At 44.1% G+C, this 19,904-nt stretch overlaps 1 protein-coding gene across 1 annotated transcript; it reads left to right on the plus strand.

Moving 5' to 3' along the window:
- Positions 1-14,498: 14,498 nt before the first annotated feature.
- LOC147850834 (uncharacterized) lies at positions 14,499-17,472 on the plus strand. Its single transcript, XM_087335779.1, has 2 exons — positions 14,499-16,256; positions 16,709-17,472. Exons 1-2 carry the CDS (start codon positions 15,120-15,122, stop codon positions 16,865-16,867), a joined length of 1,296 nt encoding a protein of 431 aa, XP_087191905.1. The 5' UTR covers positions 14,499-15,119; the 3' UTR covers positions 16,868-17,472.
- The last annotated feature ends 2,432 nt before the right edge of the window (positions 17,473-19,904 follow it).

The following is a 19,904-nucleotide window of genomic DNA, read 5'->3' on the forward strand; positions in this document are numbered from 1 at the left end:
TTGTCGGAGAAACAAAACTTCCTACTTACGGTACAATGTTTCTTCGGTTTCGCCTCTATCGTACATTTGTGGGGTTTTCCCGGACTGTCCGGACTGTCGCGGCCCCACGCCTTGACAACCCTCTCTAAAAATCCTCTCGGTTCTCGCCACCGAGGGACTCGCGGTTTCGCTCGTGGTTCAGTCGCACCGTCAGGAACTGGACCGAATGATGCCCGTCCTGACTCTTGACCCTCGCGTAAGACGACCCGTTGTCCAGCACCTTGGTCTCCATCTGCGTTGCCATAATGTACGGTTCTCCCAGTATGACCGGGTGCGAGGACGTCTCCTGCACAAAGAAGTGCTGGACTATCTCGACGTCGCCGATCTTGACTCTGTGTAGTTCCTCGGTGGCGCGCGTTGCCGCCCGTATCTTCCACCCGTGCTTGGTGTTGATCGGCCATTTCCCCTTTTTGTAGAGGTCCATGGACATCATGTTTATTTCCGAACCGTGGTCCACCAGCGCCACCACCGGTTCCTGAACATCTCCGATCTTCACCGGGGTTTCCGTGGTCGCTCGGGCCCAGTGTGCCCTCGAATAGTGGCTCTCCGCCCACTCGTCTTCCAGCGCCATGTCCTCTATGTGCGTCGTCCGCACCTCCACCGGCCTTTCCGGTCATGTCTTCGTCGACAGCCTCTTCCCCTTTACCAAGTCTACGATGGAGTCGTGGAACTCCTTCTTGGCGATTCCGAGCACCTCCCGCAACGACAATTCCACCTTGTTGTCGAGGATTCGTTCTTCCAGGACCTTTCCTAGGTCCGTGGTCCTTTCGATCTCCGTGCCCAACCGGTATCTGCCCTTCTTGTGGTTATCCCGGGCACTGGTCTCACCGGCGACAGTCAAAGTGCCATCCACCTTGCTAAGAATGCGGCCTACCATTCCCGGACGAAGCATATCCAGCGGAGGTATCACTGGATCCGGGAAAGAGTGGATGACCAGGAGTTCGCACTGACGAAGATCCACACGGCCGAGAACGGGTCAGATATGCCGACCAAAGTGTTGACAGCCGACAAGCTGAACGCATGTCGGAAGAGGATCGGACTGGTAAGACACCCCATGTCGGAGTGAAGGGGGAGTTTGTTGGGAGACAGGTCCCTCCGGATGGGAAGGGAGAAGAACAGTGCCGAAGAACAATCTCGGCCGAGGCCGATAAGCCTCGGCCGAAATCGGAAGACGAGTACCCGGCTACGGAAAGCCGGATGATACAGACCCGGTATGAACCGGTTGAGGAGTACCTGGCTACGGAGAGCCGGATGGTGCAGACCCGATATGAACCGGATGAGGAGTACCCGGCTACGGAGAGCCGGATGATACAGACCCGGTATGAACCGGATGAGGAGTACCCGGCTTCAGAGAGCTAGATGGTGCAGACCCGGTATGAACCGTATGAAGAGACATATTCGTAAATATGTTTCTGAGAGTCCATCGAGGCTATATTTGTAAATAGCCGAAAAGTCATATTAGTATAAATATGACTTAGGGCAAACTTTTAGGTGAAGTTGTAGTTGTTGTCATTTTCTTGTTGGTGCAAGAAGAGAGAGCGTGTAACAGTGTACAGGTTGAGAGAGAGAGAGAGAACGAGGTCGTTGCCTCTGTTGTAACCGCCGCTTGTGGCGAAGATCGTGAGCACGAGGTCGTTGCCTCCGTGAACTCACTGTTTGTACATTCCAATATAGTGATAGTTTGCAGCCTGTGGGCTGCCATGGTTTTTCCCTCAGTTTGGGTTTTCCACGTAAACATCTTGTATACCTTTTTCTCTCCTTTGTGTCGTGCATTTGTTTCCCGTTTTCTATGTATGAAAAGAATCTCGGTTGTGGCCGAGCGTTGGACATAAGGAGCGTTGAGTTCCCGTCAAGTATGTGGATGCCAACAACACAAGATTCCTTATTTTCTGTGTGTGTGTGTGTGTGTGTGTGTACAACACACGATAACTACTACAACCCATAAGACAATTATTGCCCTAGTTATTTTATACTTATATAGATTTGGGGCTATTTACAAATATGACCGCAACAGTCACATCGGATAATATTTACTAATATGTCCGGCCGGATACCCTCCAGATCCATCCGATCCGGTTTCCGGGTACCTTCCGGTTGGGTTCCTTCAACTCGTCCGACCCGTCTTGTTCGGTTCTCATCCGATGAGACCAGTTTCTCAACAAACTCCCCATTCACTCCGGTATGGGATGTCTCGTGAGTCTGATCCTACAAGGTAAAAATCGTTGCCGGCCACAACCGGTTGTACGTGTGCGGAATAATATTCAATCTAATGGAAAGGAAATACATAATATAGAAACTGAGAATGACACAGATTTTAACGTGGAAACCCGAACTAGGAAAAAACCACGTGGAGTCCACAAACTCTGAAATAGAACACTATTAGAGAAAGGAATACAATCAGAGATCTCAGAGGCAACGACCTCGAGATCCTGCTTCGCCAACAAGCAGCTATGGAGCTCACACGCTTCCACTCACACTCGTTCACTCTCACAGTTACGGAGGCAACAAATTCATCAACAGTAACTTTACAATAACGCACATATCTAACATGATTTCCCTAAGTACTTATATACTAATGTAACCTTTCGACTATTTACAAACTTAGCCGTCCGTGTTGGCTATCTCCACGATTTCCGGTTTCGGCCTCGGCCGAGTTGCTCATCAACACGGTTCCTCTCACTTCCCATCCGGAGGGACCTGTTTCCTAACAAACTCCCCCCCCTTCACTCCGGCATGGGATGTCTTACTAGTCCGATCTGCTTCCGACATGCATCCAGCTTGTCGGGTATCAGTACTTTGGTCAGCATATCTGACCCATTCTCGGCAGTGTGGATCTTCGTCAGCGCGAACTCTCGATCTTCTACTCGCTCCCGGATCCAGTGATACCTACGTTGGATGTGCTTCGTCTTGGAATGTTACGTTGCGTTCTTAGCGAGGTGGATGGCACTTTGATTGTCGCAATAGAGCCGGTATTCATCTTAACGAATACCGAGCTCTCCGATGAAGTCCTTCATCCATAATATTTCCTTGCCGGCTTCAACAACTGCCATGTACTCCGCCTTCGCGGTTGACAACGCAACCATCTTTTGTAGCCTCGACTGCCACGAAACAACTCCCCTTGCATATGTCATTACATACCCGGATGTAGACCGGCTAGTATCCACATCAGCCGAGATATCCGAATCAGTAAAACTGTCAAGTTGAGGTTTACCGGAGCCGAATCGGAGACACATATTCAAAGTGCCCTTCAAGTACCGGAGTATCCATTTGACCGCGTTCTAGTGCTCCTTGCCGGGATTGCTCATAAGCCGGCTCACCACTCCGACTGCGTATCCAATATCCGGTCGAGTACACACCATTGCGTACATTAAGCTCCCGATGGCAGAGGCATATGGAACCTTCATCATATCCGCCTTCTCTGCTTTTGTCTTCGGGCTTTGCTTACCGGACAATCTGTCGTTTGCCGGGAGTGTCGATCCGACCAGTTTCGCTTCTAATATGTTGAACCGTTGAAGCACCTTTGTCACGTATTTCTCCTAGAACCCCTTCACCACAATCCTAGCTTTGTATATCGGGGGGTTGCCGGCATCTCCCGGTTTCAACTTGTACACCCACTTGTTTCGGAGTGCCCGGTTTCCTTTCGGCAACTCCACCAATTCGTACATATGGTTCTCATGTAGCGAATCCATCTCATCCTGCATGGAACTTAACCATTTGCGGCTATGGGCGTCACTTTTAGCTTCCTCGAAGCTTTCTGGCTCCCCCTCATCGGTCAGCAACACATGCTCTGGATCCGGAAATCTCCAGGGGTCCCTTCTCTCTCTGATAGGATATCTGCGTGCTTGGGCTTCGGTAACCGGCTCCTCCATTTGCTCTTCATCCGAATCCGATTCGGGGTCTTGTCCGGTTTCGGTTTCACCTATTCCTTCTTCTTCGGCCGGTTTTGTCTCCTCACCGTCATTGGCCGGTTCATCGAGTTCTAACCGGCTTCTTGCCGGTTGGAACTGCATTTCATCAAATCAGAATTTTTCCTTACCTGTCGACTCGGAGTTCATTATCTTCTTCTCCGACTCCTAGTCGGCGAGCGTCTTGTCCTCCATGAAGATAATATCTCGACTCCAGAATACTTTCTGGTCGACCGGGTCCCACACTCGGTGGCCGAACTCATCGTCGCCTTAACCGAGGAATATGCATGGTCGGGTCTTCGGATCTAACTTTCCTCTCCGGTCCTTAGTTGCATGCACGTATGCAAGACAACCGAATACCTTCAGATGCTGGTAGGACACTTCCTTACCGGTCCAGACTCTCTGCGGCGTGTCTCCGTCCAAGGGTACTGAGGGTGATCTATTTATCACATATGTCGCCGTCGACAGTGCCTCAGCCCAAAAAGTCTTGGGTAATTTTGCATGCGCCAACATACTCCGGACCCTCTCCATTATGGTCCGGTTCATCCTCTCGGCCAACCCGTTTAGTTCCGGCATCTTCGGCACGGTAAATTCGAGCCGGATTCCCTTCGAGTGACAGTACTCCTCGAACTGCCCCCGGTATTCTCCTTCGTTATCTGCTCGAACCGCCTTCAGCTTCCGGCCGGTTTCTCTTTCCACTCTCACTTGGAGCTCTTTGAAGACGGATAGCACCTGATCCGTCGTCTTCAACGGTGTGGCCCACAGCTTCCGGTTGTGGTCATCTATGAACGTCACGAAGTACTGCGATCCGGCATGTGACTTTGTGTCCACTTGACACACATCAGTATGCACCAACTCCAGTGGTGCATTACATCTCATCGGTGGCCTCGATCGGAAGGAGGTCCGGTTTTGTTTACCGACCAAACAATCAGTGCACTTCTCCAAATGCACGTTCTTCACTGGAATGAGGTTGTCGTCTGCAAGCCTTTTCATCCCCTTCTCGCTCATGTGACACAGCCTCTTGTGCCATAGCTCACCGGCAATGTCGGATGCCACGTTCACTTCCTTCGGACATAACCGGGCATTCATCAGGTACAAAGTGTTGACTTTCCGGGCCCAAGCCACAATCAGGCTCCCTTTGCTGAACTTCATAACATCGTTCCGGATGCTACCCGTGTAGCTTTCATCATCTAACCGATCGGCTGATATTAGGTTCAATCGAACCTCCGGAACATGTCGAACATCCTTCAGCAACATCTTGCATGCGGTTGATGTCGTCAACCACACATCTCCTATGCCGACAATTCGGCATGTACCTTCATTCCCCATCCGAACACGGCCGTGGTCACCAGCCGAGTAGGATGAGAAGCATTTTCTATCCGGGGTCAAGTGGAACGACGCTCTGGAATCGACCACCCAGGTCATCTCGTCGCCGGCAAGGTTCAGCTTACTCTCCTTGGTGATAAGCATTAGCTCCTCTTCATTTGCCGTGATTGCCCTCGTTCCTTTCCAGTCCTGCCCTCACCGATCCGAACCATTTCGATCCGATGACTTCTTCGAATCGGTACTGTCGATTTCCTTGTCTTTCCGGAAATGCCGACAGTTCTTCTGGAAGTGCCCCGGCTTCCCGCAGTAGAAGCAAGTAGGCCTCCCTCTTGACTTTGACCGTGTCCCCGATTTTTCCCGGTTCTGGGGACTCCGGTTCCTTTGTCTTCCATGTTCCAATTCGGAAAGGAGCGCTTTTGAGTCGGGGATCGGTTCCTTGTCCTTCCGACGTGCCTCCTCGTTCAGGATGCTTGTCTTCACCGTCTGCAAAGACAAGTTCTCTTCTTGGCAAGAGGTGCTGAGAGTAACCACCAAGTTCTCCCAGCTTTTCGGCAACGTACACATCAGCATGATTGCCTGCATTGCATCATCCAAGGGGAACTTGATCGCTGCAAGTTGATTTACATACCCCATGAATGTGCTTACGTGTTCAACCATGCTCTCGTCGTCTCTGTATTTAAGGTTTACTATTTTCCTCATCAATGAGGTTCTGTTGAGCGCATTCTTCCTCTCATAAAGACCCGACAGCTTCTGCCACATCTCGTGGGCATTCGTGTTGTTCGCCACGTGCTGAAGGACACTTATATCGACGCACTGTCGGATAGTGGCCACGGCTTTCCTATTCAGAAGCTTCCAATCCGACTCCAATACCCCCTTTGGTATTTCCGATCTGTCGATTCGCTCATACAGGTCTTTTACAATGAGAAGGTCTTCCATCTTAATCTTCAAGTTTGCATAGTTCTGTGAATTTAGAACCATCATACCTGGGAAGCCGCTCCCGCCTCCTTCCATTTTCTGTGTTGCTCGCTCTGATACCAGTTTGCAAGGTAAAAATCATTGCCGGCCACAACCAGTTGTACGTGTGCGGAATAATATTCAATCTAATGGAAAGGAAAAACAGAATATAGAAACTGAGAATGACATAGATTTTAACGTGGAAACCCAAACTGGGAAAAAACCATGTGGAGTCCACAAACTCCGAAATAGAACACTATGAGAGAAAGGAATACAATCAGAGATCTCAGAGGCAACGACCTCGAGATCCTGCTTCGCCAACAGGCAGCTATGTAGCTCACACGCTTCCACTCACACTCGTTCACTCTCACAGTTACGGAGGCAACAACCTCGTCAACAGTAACTTTACAATAACGCACATATCTAACATGATTGCCCTAAGTACTTATATACTAATGTAACCTTTTGACTATTTACAAACTTAGCCTTCTGTGTTGGCTATCTCCACGATTTCCGGTTTCGGCCTCGGCCGAGTTGCTCATCAACACGGTTCTTCTCACTTCCCATCCGGAGGGACCTGTTTCCTAACATATCCATCTCCGGCACGCATCCATCTTGTCGGTTGACAACACCTTGGTCAGCATGTCCGATCCATTCTCTTCCGTGTGGATTTTCATCAACGAATATGTTTGTCTTCTACCTTCTCCCGAAGCCAGTGGTATCTTCACTGGATGTGCTCGGTCTGAGAGTGGTAGGCAACATTTTTCGCAAGGTGGATGGCACTTTGACTATCATAGTAGAGCCAGAATTCCTCCTGCCTGATCCCTAACTCTCCGATGAAATCCTTCATCCAGATTACTTCCTTGTCGGCTTCCACAACCGCCATGTATTCCGCCTCCGTTGTCGAAAGTGCCATCAATTTCTGCAACCTTGACTGCCACAATACGACTCCCCCAGCAAAGGTCATGATGTATCTAGACGTAGATCGGCTGGTATCTACATCAGCCGACATGTCCGAATTCGTAAAGCCTCCAATAGGGGTTTACAAGAGCCGAACCGGAAGCACATGTTCCGGGTGCCTTTCAAGTACCAGAGGATCCACTTGATGGCGACCCAGTGCTCTCTTCCCGGATTGCTCATGAACTAGATGACCACTCGAACTGCATATACAATGTCCGGTTGGTTAACATTAACGGGGAGCTTGCTTCAATCCATATAGGCTCTTCTTCAACCGGCACAACTAGGTTCTCCTTCCCTTTCTTGACAAATCCCTCCGGTTGCTACATGTAGATCTCCTCCTCAAGGTCACCGTGCAAGAATGCAATCTTTACATCCAGTTGCTCGATCTCGAGGTCCATGCTTGTCGCAATGCTTAGCACCATCCGGATGGAGGTCATCTATACTACCGAGGCAAAGATCTCATCAAAATCCACTCCTTTCTTCTGTTGAAAACCCTTCACCACAATGTGCACTTTGTACCTTGGTGGATTTCCGACGTCTCTCGGTTTGAGCTCGTACACCTAGTTGTTCCGGAACGCTCTCTTTCCTTTCGGCAGGTTCGTTAGTTGATATGTGTGTTTCTCATGTAGGGAATCCTTCTCATCCTGTATGGCACTTAACCACTTGTGGCTATGGGTGTCCCTCTCTGCTTCCTCGAAGCTTTCTGACTCCCCCTCATCGGTCAGTAAAATATGTTTTGCATCCGGAGATCTCCGGGGGGGCCTTTTTCTCTCTAAGAGGATATCTTCTTCCTTGGTTTTCGGCCACCGATTCTTCAATCGTTTCTTCATCCGAATCCGATTCAAAATCTTGTCCGGTTCCGAGATCTGATCCTTCTTCGGTCGGTTTAGTTCTTTGTCCGTGTCTAGCTGGTTCACTATGGTCTTCGACTGACATCTAGCTTCTGACCAGATGGATCCTTGCATCTTCGAACCGATCTATGTCGGTCGATCTGGAGGGGGCTATCTTCTTCTCCGGTTCCCAGACGGCAATGGTCTTGTCTTCCATGAAGAATATGTCCCTACTCCAGATCACTTTCTTTTCGGCTAGGCTCCACAGCCGGTAGCCAAACTCATCATCATTGTACCCAAGGAATATTGTTGAGAGATCAAGCTCAACTTAGTTTAGTTAGTTAGTCAACCATGTAACTTTGTAGTTACCTAGATAGAATCTAGTTAGAAGTGTTGACTATAACACCTTAAATAGAACCTTGTACTTAAGTGGGATATTCTAGATCCTCCACTCCTAAGTACATTTAATAGAGGACTTACACCTTAGTACCTATATTCTACTCACACATGTGCACCTTTGCACATGAGATGTATATATACCTCGTTGTGGGTATTTTTGTATTTGATGATGATAATGCTAATTTAATATACTTACTCATCCCCCATCTTATGTTATTCATAAGTGTATCTCTCTCTCTCTCTTTCTCTCTCTCTCTCTTTCTCTCTCTCTCTCTTCCTCTCACACACATACACACACATATCACTTGAACTTCCGCTTATCAACTAATCACATAATTAGGTACTAATTCACCCTTAATTACTTACCTAATTCTTACCAAATATACATGGACGAGTTTTCGGGTCCAGTTTTCCCCGTTTATCTTTTGTGATGTGCATGTTAGCTAGACAACCAAACACTTTTAGATGTCAGTAAGAAACACCTTTACCGGTCCATGCTCTCTGTGGTTTGTCTCCGTCCAAGGGCACTGAGGGTGATATGTTTATCATGTACGTCGTCTTCATCAATGCCTCAACCCAAAACCTCTTGGACAACTTGGCATGTGGGAGCATATACTACAGACTCTCTCTCTATTACGGTCTAGTTCATTCCCTCGGCCAGTTCATTCACCTCCAAGACTCGATTTACGACATTCTTATTCTCCAACATTGTGCCAATCCTCTCCCAAAGTACATGGGCCTTATTCTCTTCATTGAAGTTATTGTACATGCTCATATTGATGAAGCATCTTATGTATGTCGTCATCTTCATATGCATTACTTCCCAGGTTGTGGCATCGATCTTGTCTAGTCTTTTGTCTTCAAATTGTACCGGCAACCAGAGATCTTCGACAGTGGATAGTTGGAGCCGGTGAGCTTGAACATGCCACCAAATGACTCTTCCATTCTCTTTCTTTGCTTGAAGCTTAGAACACAAGCTTTGATACCAAATTGTTGAGAATCATACTCAGCCACAATCGAGTTTCACAATACAAATGGAAGATTAAACATAAAGTAACAATACACTTCACAAGGTAAAAGAGACGACACTAGATATTAATGTGGAAAACCTCGAGAGACAAAACTACGGGAGTTCTTAAACTCCAAACAGGATCACTATGGCGAGAGGTACTACAATGTGAGACTCTGAGGCAACGACCTCGAGCTCTATCTTCACAAACTAGCGGTTACAACAGAAATGCTTTCTCTCTCTCTCTCTCTCTCTCTCTCTCTCTCTACAACACACGATAACTACTACAACCCATAACACAATTATTGCCCTAGTTATATTTATGCTTATATAACTTTGGGGCTATTTACAAATATGACCTCAACAATCACTTCGGAACATATTTACTAATATGTTCGGTCGGATACCTTTCGGATCCATCCAATCCGATTCCTTCCTTTGACTCGTCTGACCTGGCTTGTTTGGTTCTCATCCGGATCCCATCTGGAGGGACTAGTTTCTCAACAATTTTCTTGTATTGATAGTGATCACAATAGGACTCTTCATGTCTAAGCTTTGGGATGTAGCCAAGTGCCGAAAGTCTTTCGAGCGCATTTTGTGACATGTTTCCGAGTCATCCATGCCATAGTGACGATGTTTGCATTTTGGCTACGTTTAGTGATCCCTCCCGACTGATCACTGTGATTGGATACAAGTTATTGTACTTCACACCATGGCCAATGTGCAGATTTCCTTTTGAGATTTGTCATGATGACTCACTAAGTGCCTTCTTGTCCCGTCTTCGGCCAACATGCTGATGAAGATAAGAATCCTCTTCTGATCGGGTACATGCCGGACCTGGTGCTATTTTCATTCGGCGATCAAATGGGTATTTCACCTATTCCAACGATTCGGCAGTCCTGCGCATTGCCGATTCAGGCCGAGCCGACACTGATTGAATAATCCAAAAACTATTTTCTGTGGGGGGTCACGTGGAAGGTGGCGCCCAAATCAAGCAACCATGTCTTTGCATCTTCTGCACTATACAGGATCTCTTTGGTTGACGTATCTTCTAACGAAAGGACTTCTCCCAACCAGGATTTGACAATGTGAATATGGTTGTTGACTGATGATTGGTCCAAGTCGGAAGAGCCTCTGTTCCACTCAAACCTTTGACTTCTTCCTTTTTTGTTCAACAACCAGCAGTCGAGAAAATTGTAGCCAACCTTTCTACAATGTGTGCAGTAGGCGTTCAACGTTCCACTTCTCGACTTCAACCGCGGTTAGTCGTTTCTCCTTCTCAGCCTACTTTGATCACAACCGGTCCTTTGAGCCATTCCCCTAGAGAAGTGTGCTTTGGTATTGTCATCGATGGTGAGTCCCATAAAATTTCTTTGAAGCTCTTTGGACAACACTACCCCAACTAACATTAGCTTTGACAAAATGTTGGTGACGGTTGTATAGAAGACTTCCCAGCTCATGGAGAGGCTTGAAAGGAGTGCAAGTGCATTAACTTCTTCTTTGAAGTTCAAGCCTTGCGCGGAGATTTCTGTTAACACCCAGCTGAAGGTGTTGATATGGGAGGTTGCTGGATCCATCTACCTCATGTACCTCATCTTCATATTGAATAATTGCCGAATCAAGATGAGTTTTGATGAGCTCGACTTCTTTTCATATATCATTTGAAGCTTCTCCCATATCGTGAATACAGTCGTCTCTTTAGTCATGCTGAAGTAGACGTTTTCGGCCAACTGCATTCTGATTGTCAATCTTGCAATCTTGTCAAGCGACTGCCATTCTATAATTGTCATCACCTGATCACTTTGATCTATCGTTTGATGATCAGTACATACTGCATCATCTCCATCCATTAGGCAAAGTTTTTATCGTCGAACTTTCTAATCTCACAACCTATACCAAATGTTGAGTCCATTGTTCTTCTAGAGGTCTTTGTTTGGCCTTGTCCTTTCCTTCAGTCTTCTACCTCTTCTTATACCAGCGCTACCTGGTTCCAAGATCGCTCTGATACCACTTGTTGAGACTCGTAGGGCCTAGTTGACTATTGTTGTGTACTCGGTTGGTCGATTGTAGTCGACTAGGTGAACTTATGTAGAATATGTATATTGATCTTGATAAGGAACCAGCAAGTGTAGAGTAAGAGTGAGGTTGTGTGGTGTGTCCTTGTTCTTGCAGTTAGTTACAAACAGAGAATGTACATAGAGAATACACAGACTATTTTGGCAAAGAGAGACGTTATATTATTCTGCATCATCATCTTCACAAGGAGGAAGTACCACCTATTTATACATGAGTGGGTTGCTTGATTAGAGATACCACGGTCGGTCAGAGTAGGACTTTTAGTCCAACAATCCTAACCTTCAACCCTTTCATAAACCTAGAGTTTGATGTTTTTCTTCGTGTGAGCACACTGCATCACGACAAAGGCACGAGAAGAAGAGGAGAAGAAAGTAGCTAGGTTGTAGAGAATCTTGAACCTGATGAAGGAATGTATGTAGGGGGGGGTTTTAGGGGAAGCATGGAGGTATGGGGGGCACAAGGAGTGTAGTGAGATGAAGGTGATCCTTTCACACTTGATTGTCTATTGACTTGTCCCCCCCCTTGATTGGTTCTTACTACTCTCTCTTCGTGGTCCTTTAGTTGTAAGATGTCCTTGTTGATGCTCTCTTCTTCATAACCAAGACTGATGTAATCCAAGCACTAAACAATCCTAGGGATTGAGACAACCCTTAGAGGCCAAGTGTGAACTTGCTAGGAGGCCTTAGGTCTAGCTATAAATATGAGGCCTAGCCATCCTCTTTTGACACATTATTCGACTACGTTTGAGAATGTGATCTTGTGGTGATCATACTCTTGTGACGAGTGTGCGATAGTACCAAGTATGACTCGAAGCCATAGTGGTGGTATGGGATGTCGTTTAAGGCTCGGGTCCCCCTCAATCTCTTCACCCAGGATTCAATATTGATTATAGGATCCGACAAAGCAACCTTATCTGTTTTCGATAATTCTAATTTATGAATATGATGAATGATGTTGTGGCTTCAAGTCTCAAGCAATGGGTTTGATGTTTCATTGATGATATCAAATTTTCTCTTGAAAAAATGGCTTTATGATAAGTATTGATAATTTTCATTTGAGAGAATGCCCAACTAGGTAAGGCTCTACAACAACATTGAGATTAAGGTTTCTCCCATCAAACATGATGGCGTTGGGATGGAATTGCATGTCTTGAAGCATTGTGCAAATGCTTATATGTTGATGTTTCCTCACATCATGCATGACATATTTCAAAGAGTGTCGCAAACTAAAAATTGGAAATCAACCCAACAGTTTATACAACAAAGATAACTCGAGTAGTTTGATCATGTTTGTGACTTTGACCAGATGGCACACTCTTCTTACTTTTCTCCTACAATGAAATTTGAACTAAAAAAGCTTTTAGTTGGAGTATTGCTTGATGCCAATGTTAAAATGGATTTCCTTCTTGTGTTGGCATGACATTTAGAATCCCACCCTACATACATACATACATACATACATACATACATACATACATTCGTATGTGCATGCAGGCATGCATACATACACACACACACACACACACATAGGTGTGCGTATAAATATATAGATTGTGTGTGTGTGTGTGTGTCCGCGCACTTCAACATGGCATTTGACTTCTTGAAGGAGATTAAGAGGAGATGTTGTGGGGCTCTTGAGTCTTCGTTCAAGGGTTCATCTATCATCATCATCATTTGCAAGCCATCATTATCATTTTGGGAGCCATCATTATCTATCGTTTTGGTAAGAGTTAGGAATGAGAGTGTGACTATTTCCTTGTTGCAAGAAGGAAGGCAAAGGGAGGGAAGGTGTAGGTGAAAGGTATGAATGCCGCCCCCCCTCTTTCCACACATGTTGTTCAACTTCACATTATAAACCCCTACTATCCTACAACTTACAAGTCCATCCCATCTGTAATAATATATATATACATGTATATATGTATGTATACATTTATAATATGTACATGAATGTAATGTGACATTGCCTCTTACCATAATAATAATATATAATCGTTTTGGGGTGTTTTCTATGATAATCACCTGCAGCAACAAATGGAAATTTGCAAGCGCAGTAGGAATAGGAGTAGAGTAGTAAAGTAGCAAGAGCAGTAAATGCCTTCCTTCCTCCTCCTCCTCCTCCTCCTCCTCCTCCTCCTTCTTCTTCCCTGCACAGAGAGAGAGAGAGAGAGAGAGAGAGAGAGAGAAGAGACTGATGATGGCTGACTTAGAGAGAGAGAGAGAGAGAGAGAGAGAGAATATGCATGTTCCAAGGCATTCATTATGTATGTAATAAAATCGAAGCAGTAAAAGCACAGCAAAGCTTTTTAAAGTAAAAACTAAAACTAAAAGTCTAAGCTTTTCGCTCTCTCTCTCACAGACACATACACATCTTCCAATGAACAGAGTTTTGTATTAACATTGTAATTATTTAGTGTGTGTCTGTGTGTATTGATTGCAAATTCAAGATTCGAACCTGCACCCCAGCCAGCCTCCCGCCCCCCCAACCAAAAGAAAGAAAGAAGGAAAGAATGAAAAGGAAAGCATTTAAAAAGTAGTAGTAATAAAACACATCCATCATTTCACTTAATTCATAATGATAGAATGAATGAATGAAAGAAAGGGAGAAGAGGAGGGAGTACTAACTTCTAAGTAGTAAACTACTACTACTACTACTACTACTATTGTAGTACCTACAAGTAGAAGGTACTAACTACTGGTACTGTAATACAGACATTATTACTTACATACATGAAGTAGAGGTGGTGGTAGTAGGGTAGGCATATACATACATATGTACATACATACATACATACCTACCTACCTACATATTCAGGAATCAGAACCTCTTTCCTTCCTTCTTTCTTGAATATCCATCCACCCATTCATTCGTTCGTTCATATCCAATCAATCAACCCATCAATCAATCAATCACGCACTTTCTAAGAGACGAAGCAGCAGCAAAGAAGCAGAAACAGAGGAGGAATTAGATAGATGCATACATAGATAGATGAATGATGACAGACAGACAAGCAAGCAGGCAGGCAGGCAGACAGACAAACAGACAGGCTGTGTCCTTAGTCCGCCCGCACACACACACACACACACACGAGAAGGAGAAGGAAGGAAGAAGTCCTGCCTGTCCTGTCCTTTGAAATTTTGGGCATCTTGTTTCTAGAACGTTCTGGAATGTTCCAAACACCTTTTCTTCTTCGAATCATTTATTGTGTTTTTAAGATTACTTAGCGTGTAGCTTCAACTCTTGCTGCCGCGTTTTCCTTTCTAACTTCAGCCAGACTCGCGAAGGACTTGCTGGGTTCCTTCCTTGTGAAAGCTTCTTCCAAGTAGCTTTCGTTAATTGTTTTGGTGTGTGGTAAGTAAGTAAGGAAGTACACAGTGAATGGATGGATGGGCGGGCATCCTACTGGTGATTTGAAACATTGGGAAGGGCAGCTTGGGTTGGTTTAATGCAGCAGCTATGTATGCATGTATGTATGTATGTATGTAAGTAAGTAATATGTGATGAGTTTCAGATGATGAAGGAGTGGGTATCATCATGTATATGTTGTGTATGGTGGTGTCATCAGTCCTGAAATTATTCCCAGTCTGAGTAATTGATCTGTATTATCTATCATTCATCGTGATGACACTGAAAGACAGGGCATATTGGGAAGGCATGGGGTGGGAAGAGGAAAGGAAATCCCACACCATCATGATGATGATGATGCCCACCACCACCACCACAACAACAACAACAACAACTACACCAACTGTGGGTGTGGGTGTGGGTGTGGGTGTGGGTGTGGATGTGGGTGGTGTAACAACAACAACAACAACAACTAGAAGAAGAATAATAAGAAGAAGAAGAGATTGCTGTAGTACTAGTGGTGGTGGTAGTAGCAGCAGCAGTAGCAGTAGTAGAAGTAGTAGTGTAATCGACGACGACGACGATGATCATCATCATCTTCGAACGACCACTGTAATATCTCCTACTTACATCTCTAAAGTTGGCCTCTCCTCTCCATCTCCATCTCCATCTCCATCTCCATCTCCAGCAGAAGCACGGGGACATACTACTACTACTACTACTACTTCTATTGTAACTAATGCCCACAACAGCAGCAAAGTCGGGAAATTAACGTCGCTCTCTGCAAATCTGGGCTATTGCTCGTGTTGCCGGCGGCAGAGGAGAAGCAACAGCAGCAGCAGAAGCAGAAGCAGAAACCATGGCGGTGGCTTCTCGGGCACCACCACAATGGCCCGAAAGAGTGTAGATTCAGCCGCACACCAGCAACAGCAGGAGGAGGAAAAGGAAGAGGAGGAGGAGGAGGAGGAGGAGGAGCATCATCAACGAATAATAATGGACACACCAACATCGCTATCTCTTCTGTGGACGCCGGCGCTCATTCAAACAGAGCACCACAATTATAAGGCGGGCCATCATCCTCCTCCTCCTCCTCCTCCTCAAGTGAATTCCCTCCAGCAAGATATTTCTCACAACCCACCGCCATTATTCCATGCCATCCCTTCTTCCTGCGTCGGCAGTGATCATGATCATCATGTGAAGAGAGGCATTGATGACCTGAAGCTACTTGACCTAAGAAGCTCTTCCTCTTCCCCAATGGAAAACGAGGACGTCGGGTCAGGTTTGTATGTGAGGATTCGGAGCTCCGACATGCCCATGAGCTTGCAGTTGCATGCCATTGAGCTCACCAAAGAGGTGTTGGAGAGGCAGGGGAATAGCTTGAGCCTCATGGAGACTGCAAGAGCCCTAAAACAGGTTAGGTTTGGTTGCTTGCTTGCTTGCTTCTTCCGTTTAGTGGGACCCCGCCTCTAAGATTGGAAGGTCAACAACAACCCCTTTGTGTTTTAGCTGTGTTGTTTTCAAGTAGTAGGCCGGCCGTATACATATGTACATATTGTTTCAAAGGTTCAACTCCGTGTGTGTGTGTGTGTGTGTGTGTGTGTGTATGTGCTTTTGATGTCCTTGCAGTAGTGTCATATTCTCGATCCAGTCAGCTATCACACATAGCCTAAAACCGTGAATTCACGTCGGTAGATCCTCCAAACACTTTGAGAGTTCAGATCCATATTTAATGATCATGAGGCGATAAAGCGATCTGTCTATATATATGTATATATGTTCATGGTGGTTCAAGTTTTCATTTATGCGTCCAAAGTTAAGGATTTCTTCCTAAAGGACTAATGTTAAAATCATGTCTCGCTTTGCAGGGCTTCGACGATAAGCACGGCTATGTCTGGCATTGCATTGTGGGGTATAGCTATGGATCCTATGTAACCCACACAATAGGCTCCTCCATCTACTTCTCCATTGGGAAGCTTGCAATCCTTTTATTCAAGACATCCGTACCTCCCCCATGTTTGTCATAGCTACCATAGGTGAATGTTTCTCTTTTGTACATTGTTCTTCATGCGCGTATATATTTTATGTGCACACATGTACTCAATGGAGCAAGGATGTCTTCAAAGATGTTCACTTTCGTTCAAACATATGGGTGCGTCCGTCCATGTTCGCAATATGTACTTGTTTCAGGAATTTACACATGGACAATGTGAACATATTAGTGAACCACATTTTCCAAATGTTTCAATTGGAGTAAATGCAAGCTTGGAGGATTCATTCACGATCACTTTTGGTTTGTTTATGTTCTTGAATCTCTGCCCTGTCACGCAAACAATTGAGATCAATGTGCATCGTTCACCGCACTCTCGTGTGTGGTAAAAAGTGATTGCAATGAATGATTTCTCTGTAATGGTCTTGCTACTAAAGGGAGGGGTTAAACCAACTTGTGTGATTTCCCCAACATATTACAAGTAGCATATTTAACCTCCATTTTGGAAATGTTTTATGGCAATGTCCTCGATTTTTGATAATGAATGTTTGGGATTTCATCTCATACGACCATTTAGATCACACATTATTGTTTTGTATGCTTGAAATCCTTGCTTTTCCACATATTCTAATACATAATGGCATAATTGGGAGTGTCTTTTAATGTCAATATGGTAATGATTTATGGTCGACTTGTTGTGTGGACAGGTTTAGTCAAATGGCGTTTTGGACAATCTATCTACATGTAACATACATATATGGATATAGATATCGATAGATAGATACTCATGTATCGCATATTTCTTGGATTCTTGTTGGCTATAGTATAGTATATTGCCACTTTAATTGTGACTCTCCATGTCATTGGCTATTAAGCTCGCAAAATTGCACCACCTAATACAAGACAAATGAATGATGAAATAAGTGAGGCACAAATCAATGAAATAGTGAGGATCATATTTGGTTTTATGCATGTATGTGCTTGCGGATGTTATGTAGGTTAGTATGTGTGCACTCTTTGGTTGGTGCCTTTGACAAAAGGAACACACAATCAAGTGTGGAGTTTACTTCATCTCTGTGTGCCTTTTTTATCTTGGTGTTTATGAGAGAAGCAGAAAACACAAGCAAGCTTGGAGCCAAGTACTCCAAAATAATGAGATTGAAAAGCCAAGGTCTTAATGTTAACAAAACGATTGTCATGATTAATTCCCAATATAAAGAAATCTAATTTCGGCTATCTATTCTTTAATTTTTTAAGTGTGACAGCAAGTATGTGTGTCTCGAAGGTTTAAGTAAGATTTGGATTTATATCCTTTCTCATTTAGTACTTCCATCAGTTGACGTATATTTCACCTAAAAATATGGTGTTACGGTTTCATTGTTCACAAAATCTAATGGCAGAAAAACTATGGGGCCTATCTTAGGCATTGCTTACAAAACAACACTAAGTACAAGTCAAGTAGAAGATTATACAATTAAATGGTTTTAAAATAGCTTTTTGAACTACGTGTTCTTAATTGACTTGTAAAGGTTCATCTCGACCACTTGAAGGGTTGTACTTATTTGTTTTACTAGAAGCCAAAAGATACGAGTACATCTAAAGAATTACAAGCTTTAAATAATGCATGAGATAAAATCATAAAAATATCTATGGATAGTGAATACCTTGAGCACAAGAATCCATACACAATGTACGAAAACCTATGGACAGATAAGACAATAAAAAACTTGCTTACTCTACTTTTCTAGAATACAAGGATGATTATACTTCACTCCCATTTAGGAAATGCAAACATAGTGGCAATGTTTACAGAAATAAAAAGTGATCGAAATCATGTTAAAATATGTTGGTCATATAAATCAATGTTTAAACTCCTCTTCATGAAAGGGACATAAATGTATATTTTGGTACTTTTAAAACTATAGGGGCCCAGATCATATCAGAAAAAATATGTAAAACACCTTGCACTTCAATAAATAACAGTAACATATAATTGTTCGAAAACCGAGGGTATTTGGTAAATAGCTAAAACGAATTCCAAGGAAGGGGGGAGGGACAGATTTCCAAAATGTGCAATATCCTACTTGGGCAATTTCCAAGTTTAATTTGCTAACTATCTAAAATCCTCAACCTTGGCTATTTGCCCCAATGAGAGAGTAAAGTTTATAATCTACTAAAGTACAATTCTGATTTGAAATTGACCTTTATATTGCTACAAAAACTAGGTAGGATCTGACTATGACTGATTATTAACCATAGTTGGAAGCATAGCTACAGCCTACCACTACTAGATACCACATCGATCGACATTCATATACTTGATCACTTGAGCCCCTATTTACATGAAAGTTTAACATTATATACATAATGAGAACATACAATTAGCGCCATCTACTTTATAATCTAGAGCAATTAGTATGGAAACAAGTTTGCTAATCTTATAAATAGGGATGCCAAAATGTACAAGTCAAAGGTAAATGAACATCAGATTTTTGGATTGCATGTCACGCTAGAATGAACCATGGCCACAACATAAAATCCTAATTGAAGTATATATAATTGGACACTGTGACTAGATGCTACGTTATACAAGAGCTAATCTAATGTTGTAAGCTTTTGTGCTTGCACCAATGTCCCCTCCCTCACGAAATCCCAAAGTCCTAATTTTAGTTGACCTTAGACCATCATTCTTGGAGAAAACCACCACCAAGGGAAAACATTGGATTTACATTGTCAGTAGAGCTATACAACACATTCTTTTAGTGTATAAGAGTCATGTTGGTTGATGTAGCTCAATCTGGTTATAAGGTGCATGTGCAATTATAACCATGGCATATACTTAATCATCTCCACTCATGAACAGCCACAAGAATTCTAAAACATTTTCCATTTATTCATCAGCCATATATTATTATTTGCTTTGAGTTGCTTCCATCCAAGTTTAATAAAACAACACAATAGACACAACAAAAGAACATTGGTCAATCATGTTGACAGAAGAAAAGTAGCATCATTGGGAGACTAAATATGCACCTCGATTTTTTGTCCAAAACAGCCACAATTAGCTTACCAAT

The sequence above is a fragment of the Azolla caroliniana genome, unplaced genomic scaffold, assembly GCF_043228905.1.
Source record: "Azolla caroliniana isolate FFs.n. ecotype wild unplaced genomic scaffold, voAzoCaro1.0.p SCAF_20, whole genome shotgun sequence".
Classification (NCBI taxonomy): Eukaryota; Viridiplantae; Streptophyta; class Polypodiopsida; order Salviniales; family Salviniaceae; genus Azolla; species Azolla caroliniana.

Coding starts and splice junctions, on each gene's coding strand:
- LOC147850834 (XM_087335779.1), top strand. CDS start 15,120: ATGACACTGAAAGACAGGGCATATTGGGAAGGCATGGGGTGGGAAGAG. Junction 16,257..16,708: donor CTGCAAGAGCCCTAAAACAG/GTTAGGTTTGGT, acceptor CTCGCTTTGCAG/GGCTTCGACGATAAGCACGG.